General features: G+C 39.7%; 1 protein-coding gene across 6 annotated transcripts in view; it reads right to left on the bottom strand.

Moving 5' to 3' along the window:
- Window positions 1-10,170: 10,170 nt before the first annotated feature.
- The window catches only part of SORCS1 (sortilin related VPS10 domain containing receptor 1), a 766,642-nt gene continuing 754,200 nt past the window's right edge, over window positions 10,171-22,612 (bottom strand). The window contains exons 25-27 of one of the 6 annotated variants that reach the window (XM_043988103.1): window positions 15,900-16,005; window positions 15,603-15,763; window positions 10,171-13,549 (exon numbers count right to left, since the gene is read on the bottom strand). In XM_043988103.1, coding sequence (XP_043844038.1) covers window positions 13,344-13,549; window positions 15,603-15,763; window positions 15,900-16,005 — 473 coding nt within the window. In that variant the 3' untranslated portion in view covers window positions 10,171-13,343. Of the gene's footprint in view, window positions 13,823-15,594; window positions 15,764-15,899; window positions 16,006-22,612 lie in introns of those variants that run through there. The other 5 variants (XM_043988104.1, XM_043988099.1, XM_043988101.1 and 2 more) reach the window with 5 other exon arrangements.

The raw sequence follows: 22,612 nt of genomic DNA, 5'->3' as shown, positions 1-22,612 counted from the left end.
TATATGTATATGTGTATATATACATATATATATATTCACTAACCTTATTTCCTTTCTCATTCTAAGTATTTTCTTCTTACACATTTAAAACCACAATTCTATAAAGAGGTCCATTGATTTTATTAGACTCTCAAAGGGTCCACGCCATGAAAAATACTAAGAACCCCTGCATTAGAGCTTACTTCTGTCACCTTATACAAGAGTGAGTCAGTAACTAAGGTGAAATGAAGCATTTCTCCAAGCTATTTTATTTCTGAAACAAGAAAAAAAAATGCTGCATGCTTTTATGATATGGAAACTAGGAGTGTGCCACTTTCAGACCTGGTAATGAGACTCTGTAGTAATGCACCCACCCAAGGTAAATAACAATGCTGGAAAATGAAAATTCATTTTTGTTATTGATTCTTATTCATGTGTAAATAATACATCTAGATATAAAAACCTATCACATACAGGGTCATCCTAATTTCCCTACATGTTTGTGTGTCTGTGTGTGTTTTGTTTCAGATTTTATTAGCTTAGGGAGTGAGCCATGATGGAAACAAAATGCATAATTCCCTTCTCACTGCTGATATGGGCTTCACTCCTGCCCCCCAGAGGACACCATTAGCCTTGTCCTCTATGCTGGTCATTTTTAGTACACTGTAAGAGATGGGATCTGGATATTAGGGAGAGGATACACGGTATATGCTTGTATTAAGAAGCTCTACTAAGCTTTAAATACGAGCTTTTAAATATTCTGCTTTCAAACCATTTTCCTCCTACTTACAACCTCAGTTATTCAAGTTATAGTCAAACAGGAATGTATAAAGCCCCTACATGAGCACAAATAGTTATGCCTCAGTATTACATCATGGGGAAGAAGGTGGTCCAGATAATTTATTTTTTTAATGTAATTTAAGTAACCCCAATAACTTTTTAATAGCTTTTATTGGTATCATCATATGACTTTTATGTTTTGGGTTAATATCATCTATGATATTGATGGTTTTCCTAATAACGAAAGAACCCAGAATTCCTGATACAAATCCAACTTGGTTATATCATCTCTTTGATATGATTCTGTCACCTCTTTGATAATGTTTTATTTAAAATTTATTCGTGAAGATTAAATGAGCCATAAATGAGCTCCATGGGGAGGAGGAAAAACAACTAAGATTAGATAGATTTTCACATGAATTGTATCAAATTCAAAGGACAATTAGTTCTAACATTACACAAACTTTAGGCAGAAATAGGAAAATAGGGAGTCTCATCACATACCTTCTATAATACAAATATCATCTTGATACCTAAACCAACGAGTCAAAACAGATAAAGAAAACTATACACCAATATACCTAATGAACATTGATGCAAAAATAATAATATCTAGCATTTATATAGTGTTCTAAGGTTAGCAAAGAGGTTTAAAATGTTTAGCTCATTCCATCTTCATAACAACTCTGGGACCTAGTAGGTGTTACTGTTATCTTTGTCTTATAGATGAGGAAACTGGGGCAGACAGAGGTGAAGTGACTTGCCCAGGGTCACACAGCCAGTAAGTGTCTGAGGCTGGACATAAACTCCTGGTCTTCCTGACTCCATGTCCAGGAATCTATCTCCTAGGTCAACTAGCTATCTCAGTCAATTAAATAAAATTTAAAAGCTTTTATTTTTCATTTCCTTTACCCTTCCTGAAGTAAATCCTTTCTAGAGTTTACTAAATACAACCCAAGTTAAGCTTTTGTTAGTGACTCTGAGTCATGATTCAGGGGACTTCTTTGTGACATCATCAAGTGATGCCCTTAGGGTCTAACATGGAACTTAGGGCCCCAGCCTTAGAAAAATGAGCATGGTAAATTCTCGTAGACTGTGGGTGACCAGCTTTCATTTTCCTGGGAGCCTTTGCTTTGTGTTTTAAGATTTGTGGAACAGAGCTTTTCCCATAACAACCTTTTTAGATGTATGGTAATAGCCTTATGCCCATTCTAAAGATGAGGAAACCTGAGGCTTAGGATAAATGACTTGCCTAAGATCATGAAGACTTTAAACTGTACAGTGAGAACTTCAACCCAGATCCTTTCGATGAAAATCCAGCACACTTTCAAAATGGTCTAAGATGGTCACAGTTTATAAGTTATTTTAGTCAAGCATCCATGTGTATCGCCAACTATAACTACTCACTGCCATCAGACTTTTCTGGCTGCTTGTAATTGACTGCCTTATCACCTATTTCTGGATGAGGATAATGCCATGCTACTTCTAACTACATGCATAAGATTCCCTGCTTGCTTGCAGGTTTGAGGCTATGTTCCAAGTAGTTAAGGATGAAGGAAGTCTAACCACCAAGGGGATCAGTATCACTTAAAGAAATCAGTTGCCTCCAAGTATAATGTTACTGCCAGTGGCAGGAAAGAGCCAGGCTAAAACTGGGCATTTGGAAGGAATGAATGGCCCAGGCATAAAAAAGCAAAAAACATACATGCATCTGCATGCGCGCGTGCACACACACACACACACACACACGATTGAATGAAAAAAGTATTTATTAAATGCATAACTAATAATAAAACAATATCCAGTATATATTTTTTCTCTAAAGTTTGCAAATCACTTTACAAATATTATCTGATTTGATCCTCACAACAATATTGAGAGGTAGGTACTATTATTATCCCCATTTTAAAGATGAGGAAAGTGAAGTGAGGTTGACAGAGGTCAAGTTTCTTGCTCAAGGTTACACAGCTGAGTAAGTGTCTGAGACTTTATTTAAACCCAGTTCATCCTGAATCCAGTTCCAGGAATCTAACCCCTGGACAATGTATCTGTTCTGCCATCAAGTAACTTATATTCTAGTAGGGGAAGCTAGTATATATACAGGAGTGATGATCAGGAAAGTGTTTCAGTCTCTGAGGTCACAGGTATGGCAAGTGAAGACACATAATAATAATGATAAATCTGTTGTTTAGTAACTTTTCAGTCAAGGCTGACTCTTGGCAAAGATATCGGAGTGCTTCGCCATCTTTTTCTCCAGCTCATTTTACAGATGAGAAAAGTAAGGCAGGCACTTAACAGGGTTAAGTGACTTGCCCAGGATCACTGAGCTAGTAAGTGTCTGAGGCCATATTTTAACTCAGAAAGATGAACCTTCCTGATTCCAAGCCCAGTGCTCTGTCTACTGTACCACTTAGCTGCCCCAGTAAAAACAACAACAAACAACAGCTAGCATTTATATAGCACTTTGAGGTTCGAAAAATGCTTTACAAATATTGTCCCACTGATTCTTTCAACAACCCTGTGAGATAAGGGGTATTATCCCCAGTTTACTATGTGCCAGGCACAGGGGATACAAGTGTTTCACATTCTAGTAGGGGAAGAAAACACATAGAGAGCAGTGGCCAGTGAGGGGTGGGATGGTGAGTGGAGTCACTTTCCAGGAATGGCAGAGTGGATTTGATTTATGTACCCAGAGCTAGATGTGGAATAAAGGAGTCAGAGGTTGCAAACATGACAGAATTCAGGTTCCTGAGTCCGTCCAGCTAAATATGGAGAATTCTCCTCAATCAGGAGCCCAGGCCATCAGGTTGGGAGCTAGAGTTCCAGGTCAGAAGCTGAGAGGGTGGAGTGAGGAAGATAACAAGAAAATGACTTGAAACCAGCAGAAAAATGAGCATGGTAAATGCTCGTAGACTGTGGACGACCAGCTTTCATTTTCCTGGGAGCAAAACCTTTTCCCTGACCCAGCCCATATCTTTCCATTTACTCCTTTAACACTGGTGACCCTGGTAAAGACTTTTTTTAAATCATAAAATTATTTTATTATTTTCTAGTTACAAGTAGTTACATAGTTTTCAACATTTGTTTTTATAGGATTTCTAGTTCCAATTTTTTTCTCCCTCCCCAATACAGCAAGCAATCTGACATAGGTTATATATGTACAGGCAATGACCTTAAAAAAAAAAAAAAAAAAACCAAAAAACAAAGCACAAACTACCTACCTCCTGCTCCTGAATGTGTATGTAGGCACTCCAGCAATAGACAGCTGGTTCTCTGCAATTGACCTAATGCTTCTAGCTCCACCCTGAGCCAAAACATTTCAGCTGTGGCTTCCTCTGGCTTGGGAAGCATCAGCCTAAACCACGTGAAACCCTTACCACAAGCCCATGGCATATAAGATTCCTGGCCTTGCCTAGACTTAGCACTTGGAGGTACAATACATAGATAAGTGGGTATAGTACTCTGTGTGCATTTCTACACATGCCCATGCACAGAATGATAATGATAATTATGTAATTAGCTACTGAAGACCCAGAAAAGAAATTTCTTACCATCAAAACCCTTGACACTGTCAAATGGTTCAACATCAGAAACTGACATGCTATTATCAGTGGAAATGACATTCATTAACATCTGCTTTGGCACAGCGCCCTAAGGAATGTGCAGAACTTTCCTTTTGACTTGGCTGAACCTTTCTATGTATGTGTCTCTTCCCCATTAGCATGTGAGCTCCCTGAGAGTGGGGACTGTGTGAGTTCCATTTCATTCCCCAGTGTGTACACCCAGTAAGTAAACATTTACAAAAGCTTTTTTATTCATTCATAATTTTGGTTGGTATTTAGGAAGGGCTCTCTTGTCTAAAAATCACTTTAATTTATAAACTTATTTCATCCTCACCACAATCCTGCATGTTTAGCTGGGTTAAAGACACAGAAAACGTCTCTGAGTCTCAGCTTCCTCGTGATCACATACGCTAAACCTTATAAATCTTGGGGCCTGAACTCAGATGCCTCCTGATTTTGCAATGATACTACACTGTCTTTGGGGTAAATTGTATGTATCTTTGTATATATGTATATATTCAAGAAGCACACCTTGTCCTCCGGCAGTATGGAGCAACAGAAAGAACACGGGGTGTGGAGGACTTGGCTTAATAATGCCTTCAAAACTCACCTAATTAAACGCGCTATCCTTGTGACCTCTTGCATGTCACATAACCTTCCTGGGCCTCAGTTTCCTCAGCCCCGCTAAAATGAGGGATGGCTTCTGAGGATTCTTCCAACTCTAAGTCTATGATCATAGGGTCAGCAAAGTTCTAGAGACATCATCACCCTACTTCAAATTATTTGGAGCTACTGATCCTTTATTTATATATGTACTGGTGTGGGTGTGGAGATGTATATGTAGATATATACACATACATATACAAACATACATACACACACATATATGTATGTATACATATATACATACCTATATTATATATAACAGTAGCTCTCATTTATATAACACCTACTATATGCCAATCTTTTTGCTAAGCTCTTCACAAGTAGCATCTTTCATCTCATTTGAGCCACACAACACCTGGGAGGCAGGTGCTACTATTATCTCTGTTTTACAGTTAAAGAAACTGAGGCAGCAGAGGTGAAGTGACTTGTCCAGGGCCACACAGCTAGTAAGTATCTGAGGCCACATTGAACTCAGGTCTTCTTGACTTTAGACCCAGCATTCTATCCACTGCTCTACCTAGCTGATGATACAAATGTGTAACTAAGTACATCTACATATGTGTATGTATGTATACATATATACATAAATACACACACATGCATTTGTGCGTATGTGTATTAATAGGAATGGAGGTGAAATCTGTGATCTCAATGATACAGGGAACTCTCCATTGAAGAAGCTCCCTCTACCAAGGCAGGTCAGCATCTCATCTGTAAGCTGTAGCCTTATCCCCTTAGAGAACTGCCCAAAGTACGGAAGTTAAGCGATTTGGCCAGGGTCACATAGTCAGAATATGTCATAGATCTAAAGTTAGAGGGGAACTCAGAGGCCCTTGAGTCTACCTCCCTCATTCTAAATGCATACAGTCAAATGTATGTCTATCTTTATTTCCTTCCTCTTCTTTCTTTCTATCTATGTATATATATGTGTGTGTTTGTGTGTGTGTGTATATATATATATATATATATATATATATATATATATACACATGTGCATGCACATACACACACAGATGCATCTCTAAGTGTTTTAAGTTGTGGGTTTTTTTCAGTCATTCCCTACTCTTCATGATGTGATTTGGTGTTTTCTTGGCAAAAATATAGAAGTAGTTTGCCATTTCCTTCTCCAGCTCATTTTACAGAGCAGGAAATTGAGGCAAACAGGGTTAAGTCACTTGCCCAGGTCTGAGGCCTGATTTGAACTCATAAAGATGAGGCTTCCTGACACCAGGCCCAGCACTCTATCTACTTACTACACCACTTAGCTGCCTATATGCATGTGTATGTGTTATAACACATGCATGCACATTCCTACAAATTCTTTTTTTTTAAAAAAAAGGACTTATGATTTCATTTCATAATTAATAAATTTCACTAAGTAATAATTAATTTAAGAATTAGTGATATAAGCTTCCTCTACTAATGCCCCAGATGACTTTCTAATACTATTAGTTGTATTAGTTTACAATCTGCATAAGTAGAGGACATCTCTAGCATCACGCAGACAGTTTGTGGAATAACCAGGGCTTGAAATCATTGAACCCAGGTCTTCCAAGATCTGAGACTAACTTATAAAAGTGTATTATAACAATAACAAAAACTAGCATTTATATTGAACTTTAAGGTTTGCAAAGCACTTTGCACAGTTATCTCAGTTTCTCCTCATGGCATCCAGTGAGGTAGTTACCATAATTATCCTCATTTTATAGATAGGGAAAATGAAATTGAGATGGTTAGATAGGAAAAGTGAGGTTGAGATGATTAAGTGATTTTCTCACAATCACAGAGGAAATAAGTATTTGAAGCAGGATTCAAACTCAGTATTTCTGACTCCAATTACATTTCTCTATCCATTACATTTATGCATGTGTTGTTCCAGATAATCAAAGTAATCAGAGTGATGTCGGTCAGTTTTTGCAAACAATCTTTTTTCCCCCAAAATATAATTATCTTGAATCAAATTAGTGCCTAAACAGGGTTCTGAAAATACTGCCACTTAAGTTGCAGCTTAAAAAATAGAGGCAAGACTGTATCATTCCAAGTACTATAAATAACAAATGTCATTAAAGGGGTAAGCAAGGTGAGAGAAGGTTTGAATTGAAGAACCTTCGACAAAATTTTAATCACGCCCCAAAGTTTAGCAATATCACCCTGTCCCCTCTTTTTAAGTAATAATATTAACCAGCAGTTATAACTCCCCAGCAGTAATACTACTACTAGTAGTAGCAGTAATTATAGTAATTGCAATAGTAATAATTTAAATTGAATAATAGAGTCTTAGAGCTTAGAAGTGGAACCTTGAAGGTCATTTAGTCCAACCTCCTAATTTTACTGAGGAAGCTACAGTTAAAAAAATAGAAGTGATTTGCCCAAGGTCACATGGGAAATGTTGGATGGGAAGTAAAGGCAGGTCTCCTGATGCTAATCCCAGGGCTCTTACTGCTCCTAGGAAAGGGAGACAAAGATGATATCCTGTAGCATAAAGAATGGGGGTGAATAAAAATTACTGTTGTTACAAAGAACTTTGATATACACCATTTTATTTCATCCTCATGATTCAGTAAGGAAGTAGTATTATATTATCTCCTCATACAGATGACAAAACTGAGTGTTTAAGATGAATTGACTGTTGGAGCCAGAACTCAGAGGTCTGAAGCCCATCTCTACCAGTTAGTAGTTGTGTATCATTTGGCAGGTTGCCTTACTGCTTTGGGCCTCAGTCTCTCCATCTATAAAATAAGGTTGACTAGATGACCTTCTAGAGCTTTTCCCTGCACAAAATCTCTAATTCAGTTGGCAGGGTCTCACTTCCGTATCTTCTGACTCCAAGGCTTTTTCCATTAAATTGACCTGTTCCCTACATTAGAATTATCAGGAGTGATATGGGGGACATGGGGACACTTAATGAGGCAGGACAGAAATGGCAGGGAATATTCTATTTCCTTGGTGGTGAGAGAAATGATTATTTTGCTATTAATATTTACAACCAATTATTAAATTAGAACTAAGGCTTCTTTCTCTTTGATTTCCTCATTTAGGGCCAAGCTCCTGTAGAAGATCACTCAGTCAGTCTCTGAAGGACATGGCTGATTGATGAGATTACCCCTGATCCTCGGGAAACATGCTCCCCAATATTGGGCTGGACTTCACGCAATCAGGATAGCGGACATTATAAACAGAATCCAGTCTGTGAGTTTTTGCCCCAAGGAGGATAGCTCTGTCCTTGTAACTCACTTTAGGGTAACCCAGCTCAAGAAGGAAAAAAAAAACAACAACCAGAGTGGTCCAGGTGGTGATGGATTCCCTATCCAGATTAATACTGGTGGCTGAGTCTCATGATCAAGCCACATTCTCAGCATGAGGAGCAGAAAGATTCCTAACCCCCTTCCTCATTAAGTGTCCCCCAATCAGGACTGATTTTTACCTGTAAGGACATCCCCTTTTCCAAAAGCATATTAAGGCTTTCAGTCTCTCCATGGTTTTTGGTCTTTAGTTGCCAAGAGAATCCACTGACCAAGAGTTTATTGATTGTTAGCTAGCCTAAAACTGATTATTAATTACCGCAAAACTCTCTTAGGTTTTTCATTTGTCACAGGGCGAAAGGACATAGCCATGATCAACCATCAGCCTTACTACAAACTTCAAAGAAATGAATCCTCAAGTAATGTAGCCTGAAGAAAAGGATAGAACCCTAAAGCTAGAATCAGAAAGATCTGAGTTCCAAAACTACCTCAGATGATTACTAGCTATGTGACTCTGGGCCCGTCACTTCACCTCTGACTGCTTCATCTGTCAAATGGGGATAATTAATAATAGCACCTACCTCCCAGGGCTGTTGTGAGGATCAAATGAGATCGTATTTGTAAAGTTCTTTGCAAAGCTCAAAATCATATATAAATGCTAACTATTATAATTATTATTAATTGAAGAAAAAGGATCACTTGTAGCCTTGTAATATGTTAGGACAGAGAGGCACTTTTCAATTTTGACAATGTCATTTCAACCTAGGCAGATCTGGGAAAGGCCAATGGAGAACTAGGGCTCATATATTCTTGACATATATTCTTTCAAACCTCAAAAGAGAACACTCTACCTTTCTAATTCATTGATATATTATCTATATCCCCTGCCATATACCCTTACGAGAGTATAAATTCCATGAAGCCAGAGACCTAGTATGTAGTACAATACATTGACTAAGTAGGTGCTTAATGTTTACTGACTTATATTAGTATTTGGAAGACCTGCTGGGTTTATTTGCTGTTGCCCAAGACAGGATCACAAAGCCAAAAGGATATGTGGTCAAACTTACCTTGTTTTCTCCAAACTTGGATCCAGCCAAATGGGACTCTGCAGATGAATTCCTTGACATATCATGTTATCCCAGTGAAATTCTTCAATAATACACTGGAAGGGATTCTGGATACATTTTGAGAGGGCAAATTTTGATCCCCCACCCCAGATAATAATTCTTAGTATCCAGAGCCATAAATGAAGCTGTGACAAGTTGGAGAATACTGTTTCTTAGGGTACAGCTTCCTAATACACCATTGAATAACTGAGAGAAGTGGAAGATGAAGAAGCATCCTTGGCCACTGATGCTATCAGGGTAGGTATAGGAGGAATTGCCCCTAGAATAGTGCTGTTGGCACTCTTTAAATTATTCACTCTGAGGCAAAACTCTGTTATCCCACCTTAGGTACAACTCTGTCAACATAGATGGAAAAGTTAGTTGTTTTTTTCTCTCACCCCATTCATTGTATCTGCTTTCTAACAATAACAAGAAAATCATTATTTCTCTTAGCATGGCATATCTTCTTAATTAAAATGGAATAATTTAGGAGAGCATAGAATCCCTATCACACCCAGTTGAAGATACAGGTTGAATTTTGGTATGCAGAATATGATTGGCTTTATAGTAAAAATGGAATGCCAGAGACCTTCTAGTACCATCCCCTAAAGGGAGCAGGACAATAAAGGGACAGATACACAAAGGCAGCAGTGTTAGAGACATTATCTGTTTAATAAATATGATTGTAAAAGCAATAAACAATAGCAATTATACATTACACTACATCTTATTTAACCAAAAAATACATCAAAAAAGTCATTTTAAAATTAGAAGTAGTTCCAATACGATAAGAAAACTTTCATTTTTTTAATTGGCTTCCTATAAAAATAAGTTGGCTAATGAGGGATTTCAATGCTCAGTTGGAATTCTGGAAAACACAGAACAGCTGTCAAGCGTCCCATTGCTCTGGAAGTTGCTGTTTGGAACTCCTGAAAAAAGCAAAGCCAACCTCTGCATTTTGGAGGGGTGAGTCTAATTAGCAACAAGGCAAGGAAGCTGCTGGCCCTTTGTTTAGGGTGAGGTTTGCACATTTTTCCTTCAGAGTTTAAATAAAGGTCTGAAATCGGACCTGACTCTGGGTTTGCATCGCATCCTGCCTGTTTCTTAAAATGGCTCCTCCCATGTTTTGACCAATGACTCCCTAAACCAGCCATGATCCTGCTGCAGTTCCCTCTCTGTTACTGGCAAATAGGGGTAGGCACTTGATTCCCTCTCAATCCCTATTCCTCCTAGATGCCTCCTCTGGAAGGCATAATTGGGCCCACAGGGGAGAGATCTGATTCTTCCCACAACTCTTTAGCCTAGTGCCTGGATCTCAGGGGGTAATCTTCAAGACAATGGGAGGTTGTGGGGGTGGTGTTTGTGAGAAGTGGATCCTGTCGAACAGAATATCAGAGCAATATGGGATATTAGAGATCATCGAGTTTGGTTTCTTCATTTAAAAAATGACAAAAACGAAGCCTAGATAGAGTGGGACAATGACTTCCCAACATTTTATAACCAGTTAGTGGCCCAGATCTCAATTCCTACAACTCGATGCTCTGTCCACCCCTCCCCTGCTGCCTCACTCTCAGATAACATGAGTTGCTATTTTTCAAAGTGGTCATCAGTGACCAGTCTCCATAACTTAATGCCCACCCCTGATTCTAATACTAGGTTAAGAAGATGATTCTTTTTCTCCATTTAATGACATTGGAACTATACATCTAAGGCTTCCCTATGTTGTCACTAACATTACTCTGCTGCACACTAATCAACCCATCTTCCAGATTCAAATAGAAACCTTTAATGGTATAGGTCAACAAGTGTGTCTTTTGTGGGACAGGAGCACCAAAGTGGTAATTACCAAAGGCATCCAGCTTCTAAGTTTAAACCTAGATTTCCAAGCAGAAAATAGACTGTAGGAAAAGCTTTAGAAAGCTCCCAAAGGACCCTTCTAGAGCTGAGGCAAAAGGAGACATAGACAGTCCCTGCTGGGGCTGGTCCAATGATGGGTATTGAACTCACTACACCATGGGTATTATCCTGAAACCATCACGTCCTGTGGAAAGGCCCCAGGGGAGTGATGAGGTTAATCTCTAGAGTGGAAAGACAGGACTGCTTTTCCCTATTACTGAGGCTGGACTCTGGACTCTCTCTACCCCCAAGTCCTTGGGGCTTTCTCCTATACTTCCTCTATTTTCCAGTCTATTTATTCCTTCTTCTGTGATTTTTCTGGTCCACACCAGGGAAGATCCTGGAATAATTTGAGTGCCATCGTACTTTTTTTACTGACTTGCTTTGCTGTGTTCTGCCTGATTTATCCTTTTCTTTTTCCCCCTTATATTTAAAACAGAATATTGATGGATATGTGTTTGTGTGTGTTTGTGTCACTACCAGGACCATCAAGATAGCCAAAAATATCATCTTTGCTATCTAAAAAACCTTGGTTTATTTCTCTTAGAACTGTGTAGTTTCTAAAATGGGTTTCCTTTAAGTATGGCGCTGACAGCCCTTTTAGAGCTTAAGTCAGCTTAAAATCACATGCACATTGCCACTTTACAATGAGAAGGGATTGGGTAATGTTTCCTCGCTTCAGAGTAAAACATAAAGTAATATGTGTGTTGGGGGGAGGGACAGAGCAGGCGGTGAAGGGAAGGTGAATCACATATAAAGTAACAGAAATATAACATTTTCTAGTGAATTGCCTCATTGAAGGGACACTGGTTTAACCATATGGGGTCTAGTTAGGCATCAACAACCCTTCTGATTCCCTTCTCCAAAATATATGACCCAATCTCAAGCTGACTTGAATAGCACCCTCTCACATATAAAATATTTTGGGGGGATCCATTGACAATTTTAAAATTGGCTTGAGGTTGGGGGTTCTAGGACAGAAGGTACAATGTGTGGAGCTAGATCCCTCTTCTTGTATAGGAGCCAGGTTAGTTATAGACTCTTCAGTGAGACCACACCTATCAATTTACAGAGGAAACTAGGACCCATACAGAGGAAATAATTGCTCACAGTCACAGTAAGTGGCAAAGACAAGAGTAGAATCAAGATATTTTGACTCCCAACTCAGTGTTCTTTCCCCTAATCCAGGCTACCTCCCAATTCATTGGCAACTCCAACACAGAGAGAAATTTGTAAGAGGCTTTAGTGAAAATGGGAACTCAGTGGGACAGAATATAAATGTAATGTCCGTCAGATAATAGGAAAGGCTATGGTAGAGTTTATATTCAGAAACAGGAGGAGGGGAAAACTGACAACAAGGCTGAAAAAAACAGAAAGGTGAGGCAGCTAGATGCCTTGATCCACTTGGGAGTGGGGGAATTAAATAAAGGCAGTAGTGGGAGCATAGGAAAAGTGATTTGGTTCAGAAATGAAAATAATGGATGAAAGGTCAAATTAGTGGTAAAATGAGGACTTGCATCCTACTGATACTGTGAGGAACTACAAGAAGAGGGAAGTGAGTCCCTTCTGAAACATGGATATTGGAGCCACTAGAAATAGATGGATGGGAAAGAAATGCCCATTTTCAACTTATCTCCCTGCCTCACTCTTCCGAGCCTGATGCTTCCCATTATCTGCACCGATTGCCCCTTTTCCCCCTGGAGACACAGAGCATGAAGAGCCACTGCTGTCTAATGGAGGGGCAGAAGGGAAATCAAACAGGAAAACAGAAATAAGGGAAATTAACAGAGAAAGAGCCCAGGGTTTCAGAACTCCTGTGTGGCATCTCTTTTGTGTCTTATGAAATTGCCCTGGGTGGCTAACCCAACCCAGTGGGCTTTAGTGCTAAAATTGCTGTTAAATCTAGAGCCAAGAATACTTCCCCCAAAAAATACATGCAAATTTCCTTGGTCTCTATTTGTTATGAATCTCCTACAAACACGACGGATCAGAAAAAAGAGAGAGAAGAAGGAAGGGAAGAGGGGAGCGTTTTCCATTAAAATAGAGCACCTGTACACCGCCCCTCCGAACGTGTTCTCAGGATCATGTCCACATGCACAGGTTTAAAGCTAAAAACCCTTGTTGTCTGTGTCTGAAGAATTAAAAAGTCCCGATGCAGTGAGTGTTTTTAATGTGTTTTTGTTTGTTTGTTTTTGTTTTTGTTTGTTTTTGTTTTTGTTTTTTTGTTTTTGTTTTTTTACTGGCGTCCTCCAAACATTTACATAGGTAGGGATTTCTTTTGTGCTTTGATTCTCAGCAACTATGGAAATACTTCCTGGCAAAATAGGAAACAGAACAACAAAGGGGAAAAAAAAATAGAGTTAGTGGACAGGAAACGATGATGCACTCGAGACAAGAGCGAAATTCTTTCCCGATCAGATCAGCAGGTCTCCGCCTTTGGGGTTTTTTTCTTTAAATTGTAAAGTGTGCCCCGGAAGGTCCCCGCTTTGGCGTAGAAGGTGGAGTGGCATGTCTTGCTCTTTTCAATCGGAGAGATGATTCACCAGGTTGAGCAGAAGGGGAGGGAGGGGAGGGTAAAGCTACTCTCCTAAGAGAAAATGTGTAACACTTACTCATTTAATGACATTTGAAATGAAAAGGTGTCAAAGACTTTGCAATCTGCTGAGCGATGTTCCTGGAGATGGAGGGATGGCTGCTCTAATAAGGTAAACAGTAACTGGGCTTCCCACCCCTGGAAATAGGATTGAGAATCAAATGACCCAAGAAAAATTCACTTAGAAGCTTTAAAAGCGACTAGACAGGGTGAATACTGCTCTGGACTTGAGGACAGAAAAGCATTTTTTTTTCGTTTTAACCAAAGCAATTACACATTTATCACCCTGTCTCCCCAAATAGAGGAAAATGCATTGGGAAAATTGGACACCAGATGTGACTGCAGTTGTTATTATTACCTACAATACTGGCAGAGTTATTACATTGAAATTTTCCCTTAATACATCTACAGACCTCTCCAATATCCATTTAAAGACAGGGTTATGTTTTCATTTAGCTACTCATTTTTTCCAGTAACATATTGAAAGTCATATGTAAGGGGTTTCTAGGCGACTTGGTATTATCAAGTTAGAGTGAAGCATGGATAGTGATGTATAAAATGCATCAGCCAAAGTCTGCAGCGTGGGGCTGAGATGAGACCATTTATGGCTCAACTCCGGATGCTAACAGACTGGAGGAACCACACAGAGAGAGTTACCACCCGAAATGTAGCTCCATTTATTGTTTAGCTTCCTGGGGGAAAAAGGGGGCCTCCATATAATGAGCATTTAGCAATTTGGGCCTGAGCAGCACATCTCTCTCTAGCTCTCTGATTCCCAAGCACAACTTAGCTGAAATCAGCAACTCTGCAGATAAAGGGGGAGCTCTCTTTAAATACATTTGAAGTGCACCTCAGATTCTGTTTGCAGGGTGAGAAGCAAACAAAGCAGGCACTTGGCATTCCCCTCTGCAATGGCATCTCCCTCCCTCACCCAATTCTTTTAACTTTAAGTGAAATCTGCTCCCTGAGGATGCAGTATAGAATGTTTGATTGCTCCTTTCCCATAACAAATCCCCAGGATGCCTTGCATCCCTCCTCACCCTCCAGGACTCCTTTCTACATTACTGGTGGATTTTTGAAGTAGTGCCTACTTGGGGAAAACCAACCTGAAAGTCCTCCCCACCCCATTCCCCCAACCTTTAGGAGCAGTAATTTCTCCTTTGCCATGGACCTGAGGATATTCATTCTCATTCTCATTCTCATTCTCATTCTCTCTCTCTCTCTCTCTCTCTCTCTCTGTCTTGCTCTCTCTCGCTCTTGCTCTCGCTCTCTCTCACTCTCTCGTTCTCTCCCCGCCCCCCCTTTCTCTCACCCTCTCTCCTTCCTCCTGTGTTATGGGTCCCATTTGATTTGGTGCACCTAGCTATTGGTCCATACTTACCACTCCCCAAACCATCCCACTTTAACCCCTCCACCAGGCCACCCACAACCCCTAAGATTTTGTTTTTTTCAGAGCAGATACTTTTCTCTCATTCACATAAATGTCAGAAAACACATGTGTTAGTGAGAGTCCCAGGGCAGTTTTATGAAAGACAGGAGACAACTAAGGAGAAAACTATTGGACAGAGACAGGAAGGCCTCACATTATTATTTTACTTTCTGTCAAAGTAAAAACAAAGTGAGGGAAAGTAAATTGATAGCTTAGCTTAGTTCCTACCAAGGATGTTAATTAACAGAGCAGAAGACAGGGGTCTTAAGCTGGGAAAAGGGGTAGAAAAGATTTAGCCAATTACTCTTCAGACTGCCCAGCTATTGGCTGCTGGAAATTATTTACCTATGGGCCGTGGGTCCAACTTCTCATCTATAAATTGGTCAGGGTTCCTCAGCTCAGCCTGAGTGATATTGGGCCTGTTTTCACTGTGACTGACTGGGCTGATCAGCTCTTGCTCTTTCTCATTCTGCATCTGGGCATAAACATTAAGGCCCGGGATCTTCCTAAAACATTAACAAAAACTGTCAATTGCTGTGCACACCAGACACATGCCACTGCTACATCACACTTTTTAACCTGGGGCAAGGGGGATGGAGTTGGCAGCTGGGGGATGAAGAGGGCAAAGGGAGAGCCACGCACCTTTTGAACTTGTAGATGACGAACACGGCCAGGCCTACAAACACCACAGAGAGTAGCATGAGCATTGCTGACCCACTGTGACTTGGGGTGAGGTCCACAAGTGGGGCTGGAAGAGAAAAGGATAAAGAAACAATAATAATGAGAAATGCTATGGGTGAAAAGTGCAAGGTATAAACATCCAAGAAGATTCCAATATCAAACATCAAACAGGCATGATAAGATACATGGGAGAACAATGCTGCCTCTACCAAAGTCATTTTGTATTTTTTTTTTTTTAGTGTGGCAATTGAGGTTAAGTGACTTGCCCAGGGTCACACAGCTAGTAAGTGTTAAGTGTTTGAGGCCAGATTTGAACTCAGGTACTCCTGAATCCAGGGCCGGTGCTCTATCCACTGCACCACCTAGCTGCCCCATTTTGTATTATTTTTAATGACTTAGATTCCTTTGATGTTCAAAATGGAACTCATTTTCCTACCCTTTAAATGCATCCTTCTTCCAAATGATCATCTCAGTCCAAATAATTCCCAGTTCTATATATCCAGCTTTAATATCTCTCTTGAATTCAAGCTTCCTATTTCTAAGTGCTCGCTAGACCTCTGTCCCATAATAACCTCATCTTCAAGCTATGGCTAAAGCGAACCTCACTCTCTTCCCCCATTAACCCAATCTCCTTTAGTCTTTTCCCCTTTGATTAAGGGTACAACTATCCTTCCAGTCATCTAAGTTCAGAGCTTCAGTCATTCATGACTTCTCTTTCTCCCTCGACCTGATGGTCAAGCGGTTTCTAGAACCTGTTGAGTCAACTCCTAACACCTATTTCACATTCATCCCCTTGTCCTCGCTCACAGACACAACCCTAATGTAAGACCTCATGACTTTTCAACTAGATTATTGCAACAGACTCTAAAATTGATTTTCCTGCTTTCTGTCTCTCCTCTTTCTAATTTCTACTCTCTCCTGCCACTGAATTAATCTTAATTGTACCTAAGTTTCTTCTCAAATATTGGAGTCCTGTTGCCTCTGGGCCAAAATGCTAGCTCCTCAGCTGAGGTTTGAAAACCCTACCCAAGATAGCTTCCACCTACCTTTCTAGATTTGTTCCTATTGCATATTCACTGTTCTAGCCACACTGGCCCACTAACTGTCCCTTGATCTTGGTATTTCATCTCCCATTTCCGTATCTTTGTATGTGTTTTTTACTTCTGTGCCTGATATTCATTCCTTCACCTCTACATAGTAGAATATGAATTCTTTGAGGTCAGGGAATTATGTCTTCATTTTGTCATTTTATCCCAGTGCCTTGCTCAGAGTTTTGCAAACAGTAGGTATTAGGTAAATGCTTGCTGAGTTGAATTGGCCTCTTTAGAATCATTCAAGGCTTTGCTAACATAGCACTTTTTCCACAAAGGTTTGTTTTCCTTATCTCTCCATCACTGTTCTTACTCCTTTTTTTTCTTCAAATTATCAAGTATATATTTAATTGTCTACATATTTTTCCTCCTTCCTTCCCCCTCAACCATCCAATTAACTAAAAAAAGCAGAGGCTATTACATTTCTTTTTTTCTCTTGCATGCCTGGAACCTAGCTTAGTGCCTTGGACATAGGCATCTAATAAATGTTTACTGAATTATATAATCCAATTCATTATAATCAAATCTTAATGGCAAAATTCTTCTCAAATGACATATGTTCAATTACCTATTTATAACATGGTTCCTATGGCAATAACTGTTCCCTGTAACATTATTTCATTTTATGTCATGTTTTCATGGAAATGATTAATTACATCCATTCGACTTAATCAGATTCAAAAATAATGTGTTAAGTGTCTACTATACTATATCCCAGGTACCTGGGGATGAACATGATAAAAATAAAAGTCAGTGTCTTCAAGACACTCTACTGGGGGCAGAGAGGTACACTGGGTTGGGGAATAATATATACAAAGGCAAGGAAAGGCAAAATATGGGCTACATATATGCCTCTTTGTCAAAATTCAAAAGTATAGAATTTCATAGTTGGAAGAAACCCCAGAAGCCATTTAGTCCAACCAACACCCGAAAAATAATTCGTACGTTATACTGGTTATGTGGTCAGCCAGTTTTCATTTTAAGATTTCCATACATGCAACTGTATATGTATGTGTGTAAGTATTTCCATTTACTGATTTTAATATTCATCATTTCTCCAAGAAGGGATCAAAATAATCAGATTGAAAATTTTAAAAAATATATCTGTGCATTATTTCTCCCCTTTCCCTGTAAAACACATGCACACACACACTAAGACAGGCACAAAACTATCAATATAATGAATATTTTTCTAAGAAAGCCAACCCCAAGTCCATCCACCATGCTCTTCATAAGCATTAGTACTTTCCTCCTTAAAGGAACCATTGGAATTTTGTGCCCCACCCCCCTTCCCATTACCATCTCACAGAGATCAGGACTCTAAAGAATAATTAACTGAGGTCATTGTCAAAATGCATTTTTAAAGATGTATTCCCCTCCCAGGTACTTCACAAGTTCTGGGTTAGTACTTAACATGTTCCCTCCTAAGAATTTTTCTTGTTTCTCCCTCAAACCTCTCAATTACCTCCCTCCCTAACTTGGTGTATTTTTTTAACTTGGTGTATTTTTAATGATTCCACTTGATAGAAAGCTCCTGAACCTTAGAACATGGTATTTTTCAAATATTACATACCTCAACCAGAAAGAAAAATAAAAGTCAAGCATACCCTCTCCAATCATAGGGCAGTGACCTTTATCTTCCACCCATTTACACAAAGTCTGTTACTCAGAGTTGTGAATGACCTTTAAGCATCATTTTCTGTAGCTCATCTCTGTCTGAAGCAAGAGGGGCATGCTCTTTTCCAGTTGCCCAGGTGCAAAGTTAACAGCATAGGTGACTACTGAACCATTGGTAATCACTGACAGTCCCTGGAAGCTGCCTCTGTTTCCCATCTTGGCTTTTCCAGGTTAGATCCCAGCTAGTTTGCAGTATCTCTTCTAAGATTCCCCATTAACCAACCCAAAGAAGGGATAATTAGAAACACAAGTCATATCTTCTTCCTAAGAGAATGGGCTTACATACTTTAGTGTGTTCAACTTTCCGAAGGCTTTGAAATCAAGGCACTTTTTATTGCTTTGGGAATTTGGGGACAACTTGGCTGTGAAATGAAGAAGGGAAGTGTGTATGTGAGAGGTCAAGCCAGTGGCCACTAGACTAGGGAGGCTTCCGGGGTATTAGGATGCCTAAGGCAAAAATGATTTCATACTGATGTAAAACAAGGCACTTCCTAACCTAAGCAAAGGAAGTGCCAGTACCAGAGGGGTTGAAAGACGCTTCAGGCGGATCTGAGACTAGGAATAGGCAAAGCAGACAGACCTCAAAGGCACATTCCATGGGACATAACAAGCTTTCAAATACTACTTTTCATACATGCATTCATTTCAAATTCCAGATAGCTTTGCTCTGGTATACAAGGATTTATTTTGTGACAAATCAAGTCTCAAATTATTTCAGTGAAAGCTCAAAGCCTCCTATGGATAGTGAAACACAGGGGAACTGAATTTACAGATCTTGCCTAGGGCAAATAAATACCTAATCTTAGTTCTGGCTTCAGGGCTCCTCATCAGAAGAAAGTAGGGAGGTTTTGTTCAGAGAAAGAAGGGCATCATCAGTCTACACTGACTTAGTAATACTCATCAATTGAGGAATGCCTGAACAAACTAAGTCCCAGGGTTGTGGTGAGGATCAAATGGAAAAAATATTTATCAAGTTCTTAGCATGGTGCCAGGTACACAGTAGTCACTAAATAAATGCTTGCTCCCTTCCCTTCCCTACACCTGTTATCCTCTGATCCTAAGTGAATTGCCCAAGGTCACCCACAGCAAGCCAATGGCATACACAGAGTGTGAACTGAGGTTTCCTGTTACACTCTTTCAAACACTATGTGCTTACAACCCTGTCAATAGTATCAGGAACAACAAAGAACGTTGTCCTTGCTTTTAAAAGAGCATTTGACATTTGAAATGAATGGCAAATGCAAAGAGACTCCCAGAGACAGAATCAGCACACTTCTACAAGATAGAATGGACACTTGCTTCTCTCTCAACTTCCCTTCCCACGTCAATATACTCCCCCAGGGTTAGACCTGCAGTTCCATTCCTAATCATTCATAGCAGAATACTATGAGCATCTGCCTTAGTCATTCTGACTCTAAGCTTCCAAACTGGAAAGCAATTGGTAGAACCTAGTAGAAAAATCAGTTCCAGGATCTTGCATGCTAAATTCCCATTATCTTTTGAGGCCCTCTGCATCAGTGGTCCTAGGAAGGCAGCATTAGCGCTGCTTAAGGCTTGAGTACCACTGCCCTCTTTGTTTAGTGGCTCTCAGATGCAGACCCAGGCCCTGCATAGAAACAATACTATTATTGCCGCAGCCAGCAGCCAGTAGCAGTGCATAGTTCAGTTTTCCTAACACTTAGGCATGTTTGTGTGTATTTTGCTGAGGAATGGAAACTCTTATGATAAATAGGCTTCAGCTTGTTCTTTGGAATTAGCATAAATTAGTCCCTCTCCAGTTGCAACTAAACAAGGTAGAGGCTGGGAAAAAAAAAGGTGCTGAGTGCTTGGCTTGCCATTATTCACAAACAAAGAGAAACATGACTATGAGGTGGGTAGCTATGTTCCTCCTAACACCTTGTTTATGAGCATGGGCACAAGGGCAGGCTTGCATGAACACACCACACACACATATGATTTTACCATTCAGTTGGCATCAATTAAAATTGGTATGACTATTTAAAGGTCCAAAAGGGCAACTGTTTTAGTGGGAGTTACTTGTGGATGTGCCTTTCCTCCCTGTGGTGAATGACACCCATGTCTTCATCCCTACTTCCCTCCAAGGTCTGGTCAGTCATAATACAAACAGAAAATATTCTTCAAGTACCTACTATGAGCCCGGTACAATACCAGGCACTGATCAGACAGAAGAAAATACCACTTTAACTGCTCAGAAATTAAAAAAAAAATAAGGGGAAGGGCAGTATGGAAGGATGATTTCATAATTATAGGGAATTCTTAGAGTGAACACTTCCTCCACCAAAGTTTACTTGTGAGCACATTGGTGTGTGGAGTATTCCAAGAATAGAAAATCCAAGAACAAATGGAGACTGGCAACTCGTCTAAAATGTCTAGTCTCTAAGAGCAGTCTAGGGACACTGGGAAGTTAAGTGACGCATTTATGGTCATACAGTGAGTATATGTTATAGGCAGGACTTTAAAAGATTTCTTGCTGATTTCAAGTGAGGGTCTACTGTTACTAGTTTCATTATCCTAACAAATCTGATCTCAGGTTAGTCTGTTTTCATGGATGCTTTTTGAAAATGCAGAAAGATATGCCAGCAAAAAATACCTCCCAAACAAACATACAGAAATATTTTTTGATGCCCAAACAGGTATCCGAGCTAGAAATGAATGGAGCTAACAATGAGAAGACTACGTTACTTTTTTCTTTCTTCCTTTCTTCCTTTCTTCCTTTCTTCCTTTCTTCCTTTCTTCCTTTCTTTCTTCCTTCCTTCCTTCCTTCCTTCCTTCCTTCCTTCCTTCCTTCCTTCCTTCCTTCCTTCCTTCCTTCCTTCCGCCCTCCCTCCCTCCCTTCCTTCCTTTCAAAATGTTCATCTCACAAACAACTTAGTTTAAGGTTTGAAGCTAAGATTTGAACCCAGGTTATCCTTATTTCCAAGTCTAGTGTCCTTTCAAATGAACCATGATTCCTTTCACCCAAAACATGGGTACATGCTGAGAGAGCCTCATCTGACCTAATGCTGAGACATGCTGTGTATCTTCAAATTGGAATACCATATAGATCTGATGTACATAGTTTCTTCATATCAAATCTATGTCTGAAATTCTGTATGCTTATCTAGGAACACACATGCCTTAAAAATAGTCCCATGCCTATCACAAAATGATCCTGCTCATTTTACTAAAGGAAGAAGGCAAATGGTGATAATATGTTTGATGCTGTAGTATCCATATAATTTTTGTTGTGATTATTAAAGTAGCTTGTGGTTATTACAAAAGACCCAATTACTTATCTCCCTGAGGTAAGAAAACCTCAGGATCCTTAGGGTGGGTCCCTAGATGAAGAGTAGAAAAGGATGTCCAATCTTTACTAGCCATCAAATGGACCTTTCCACTTTCTACCAAAAGTGAGCACTGAGGGGTTGACTTGAATAAGGGTGCTGGTTCAGAACTAAAAGACAATATCAGCCATGAAACAAGGAGACTTCGATTTAGAAGGATTTGTCATGGGGCAAGTTATGTAGGTCACAAGCTCCATATGTTAGGTGAAACTAAGTAATGAAGGATTGAACTGGTCAGAAAGATTCAGCTAGCAGAATTTGCTTCAGGCCATCATCAGAACAAAGATCTAGTGAAGCAGGAGGGCCAAGTACTTCCAAAAATTCACAGTATGGAGACCTCACATAAAGGTAATTGATCACCAAAGCCTAAAACCCTGGAAAGGAGATAGAAACTCAGAGAAACATCCTTTACAGCTAGAGCTTGGTGGTAGGAGTCAGGAGATGTCAAGAGAAATGTTTTCAGGCTCTGATCATTTGATGCATCTGAGATATTCCAAAACCAAGCTGGGAGATTCTAAGTCACAATGCCTATGGTCCCTAGACTTCTACAGGGCTAGAGAAG

The sequence above is a fragment of the Dromiciops gliroides genome, chromosome 2 (genome assembly GCF_019393635.1).
Source record: "Dromiciops gliroides isolate mDroGli1 chromosome 2, mDroGli1.pri, whole genome shotgun sequence".
Taxonomy (NCBI): domain Eukaryota; kingdom Metazoa; phylum Chordata; class Mammalia; order Microbiotheria; family Microbiotheriidae; genus Dromiciops; species Dromiciops gliroides.
This window is presented reverse-complemented; position numbering and strand designations above follow the sequence as displayed.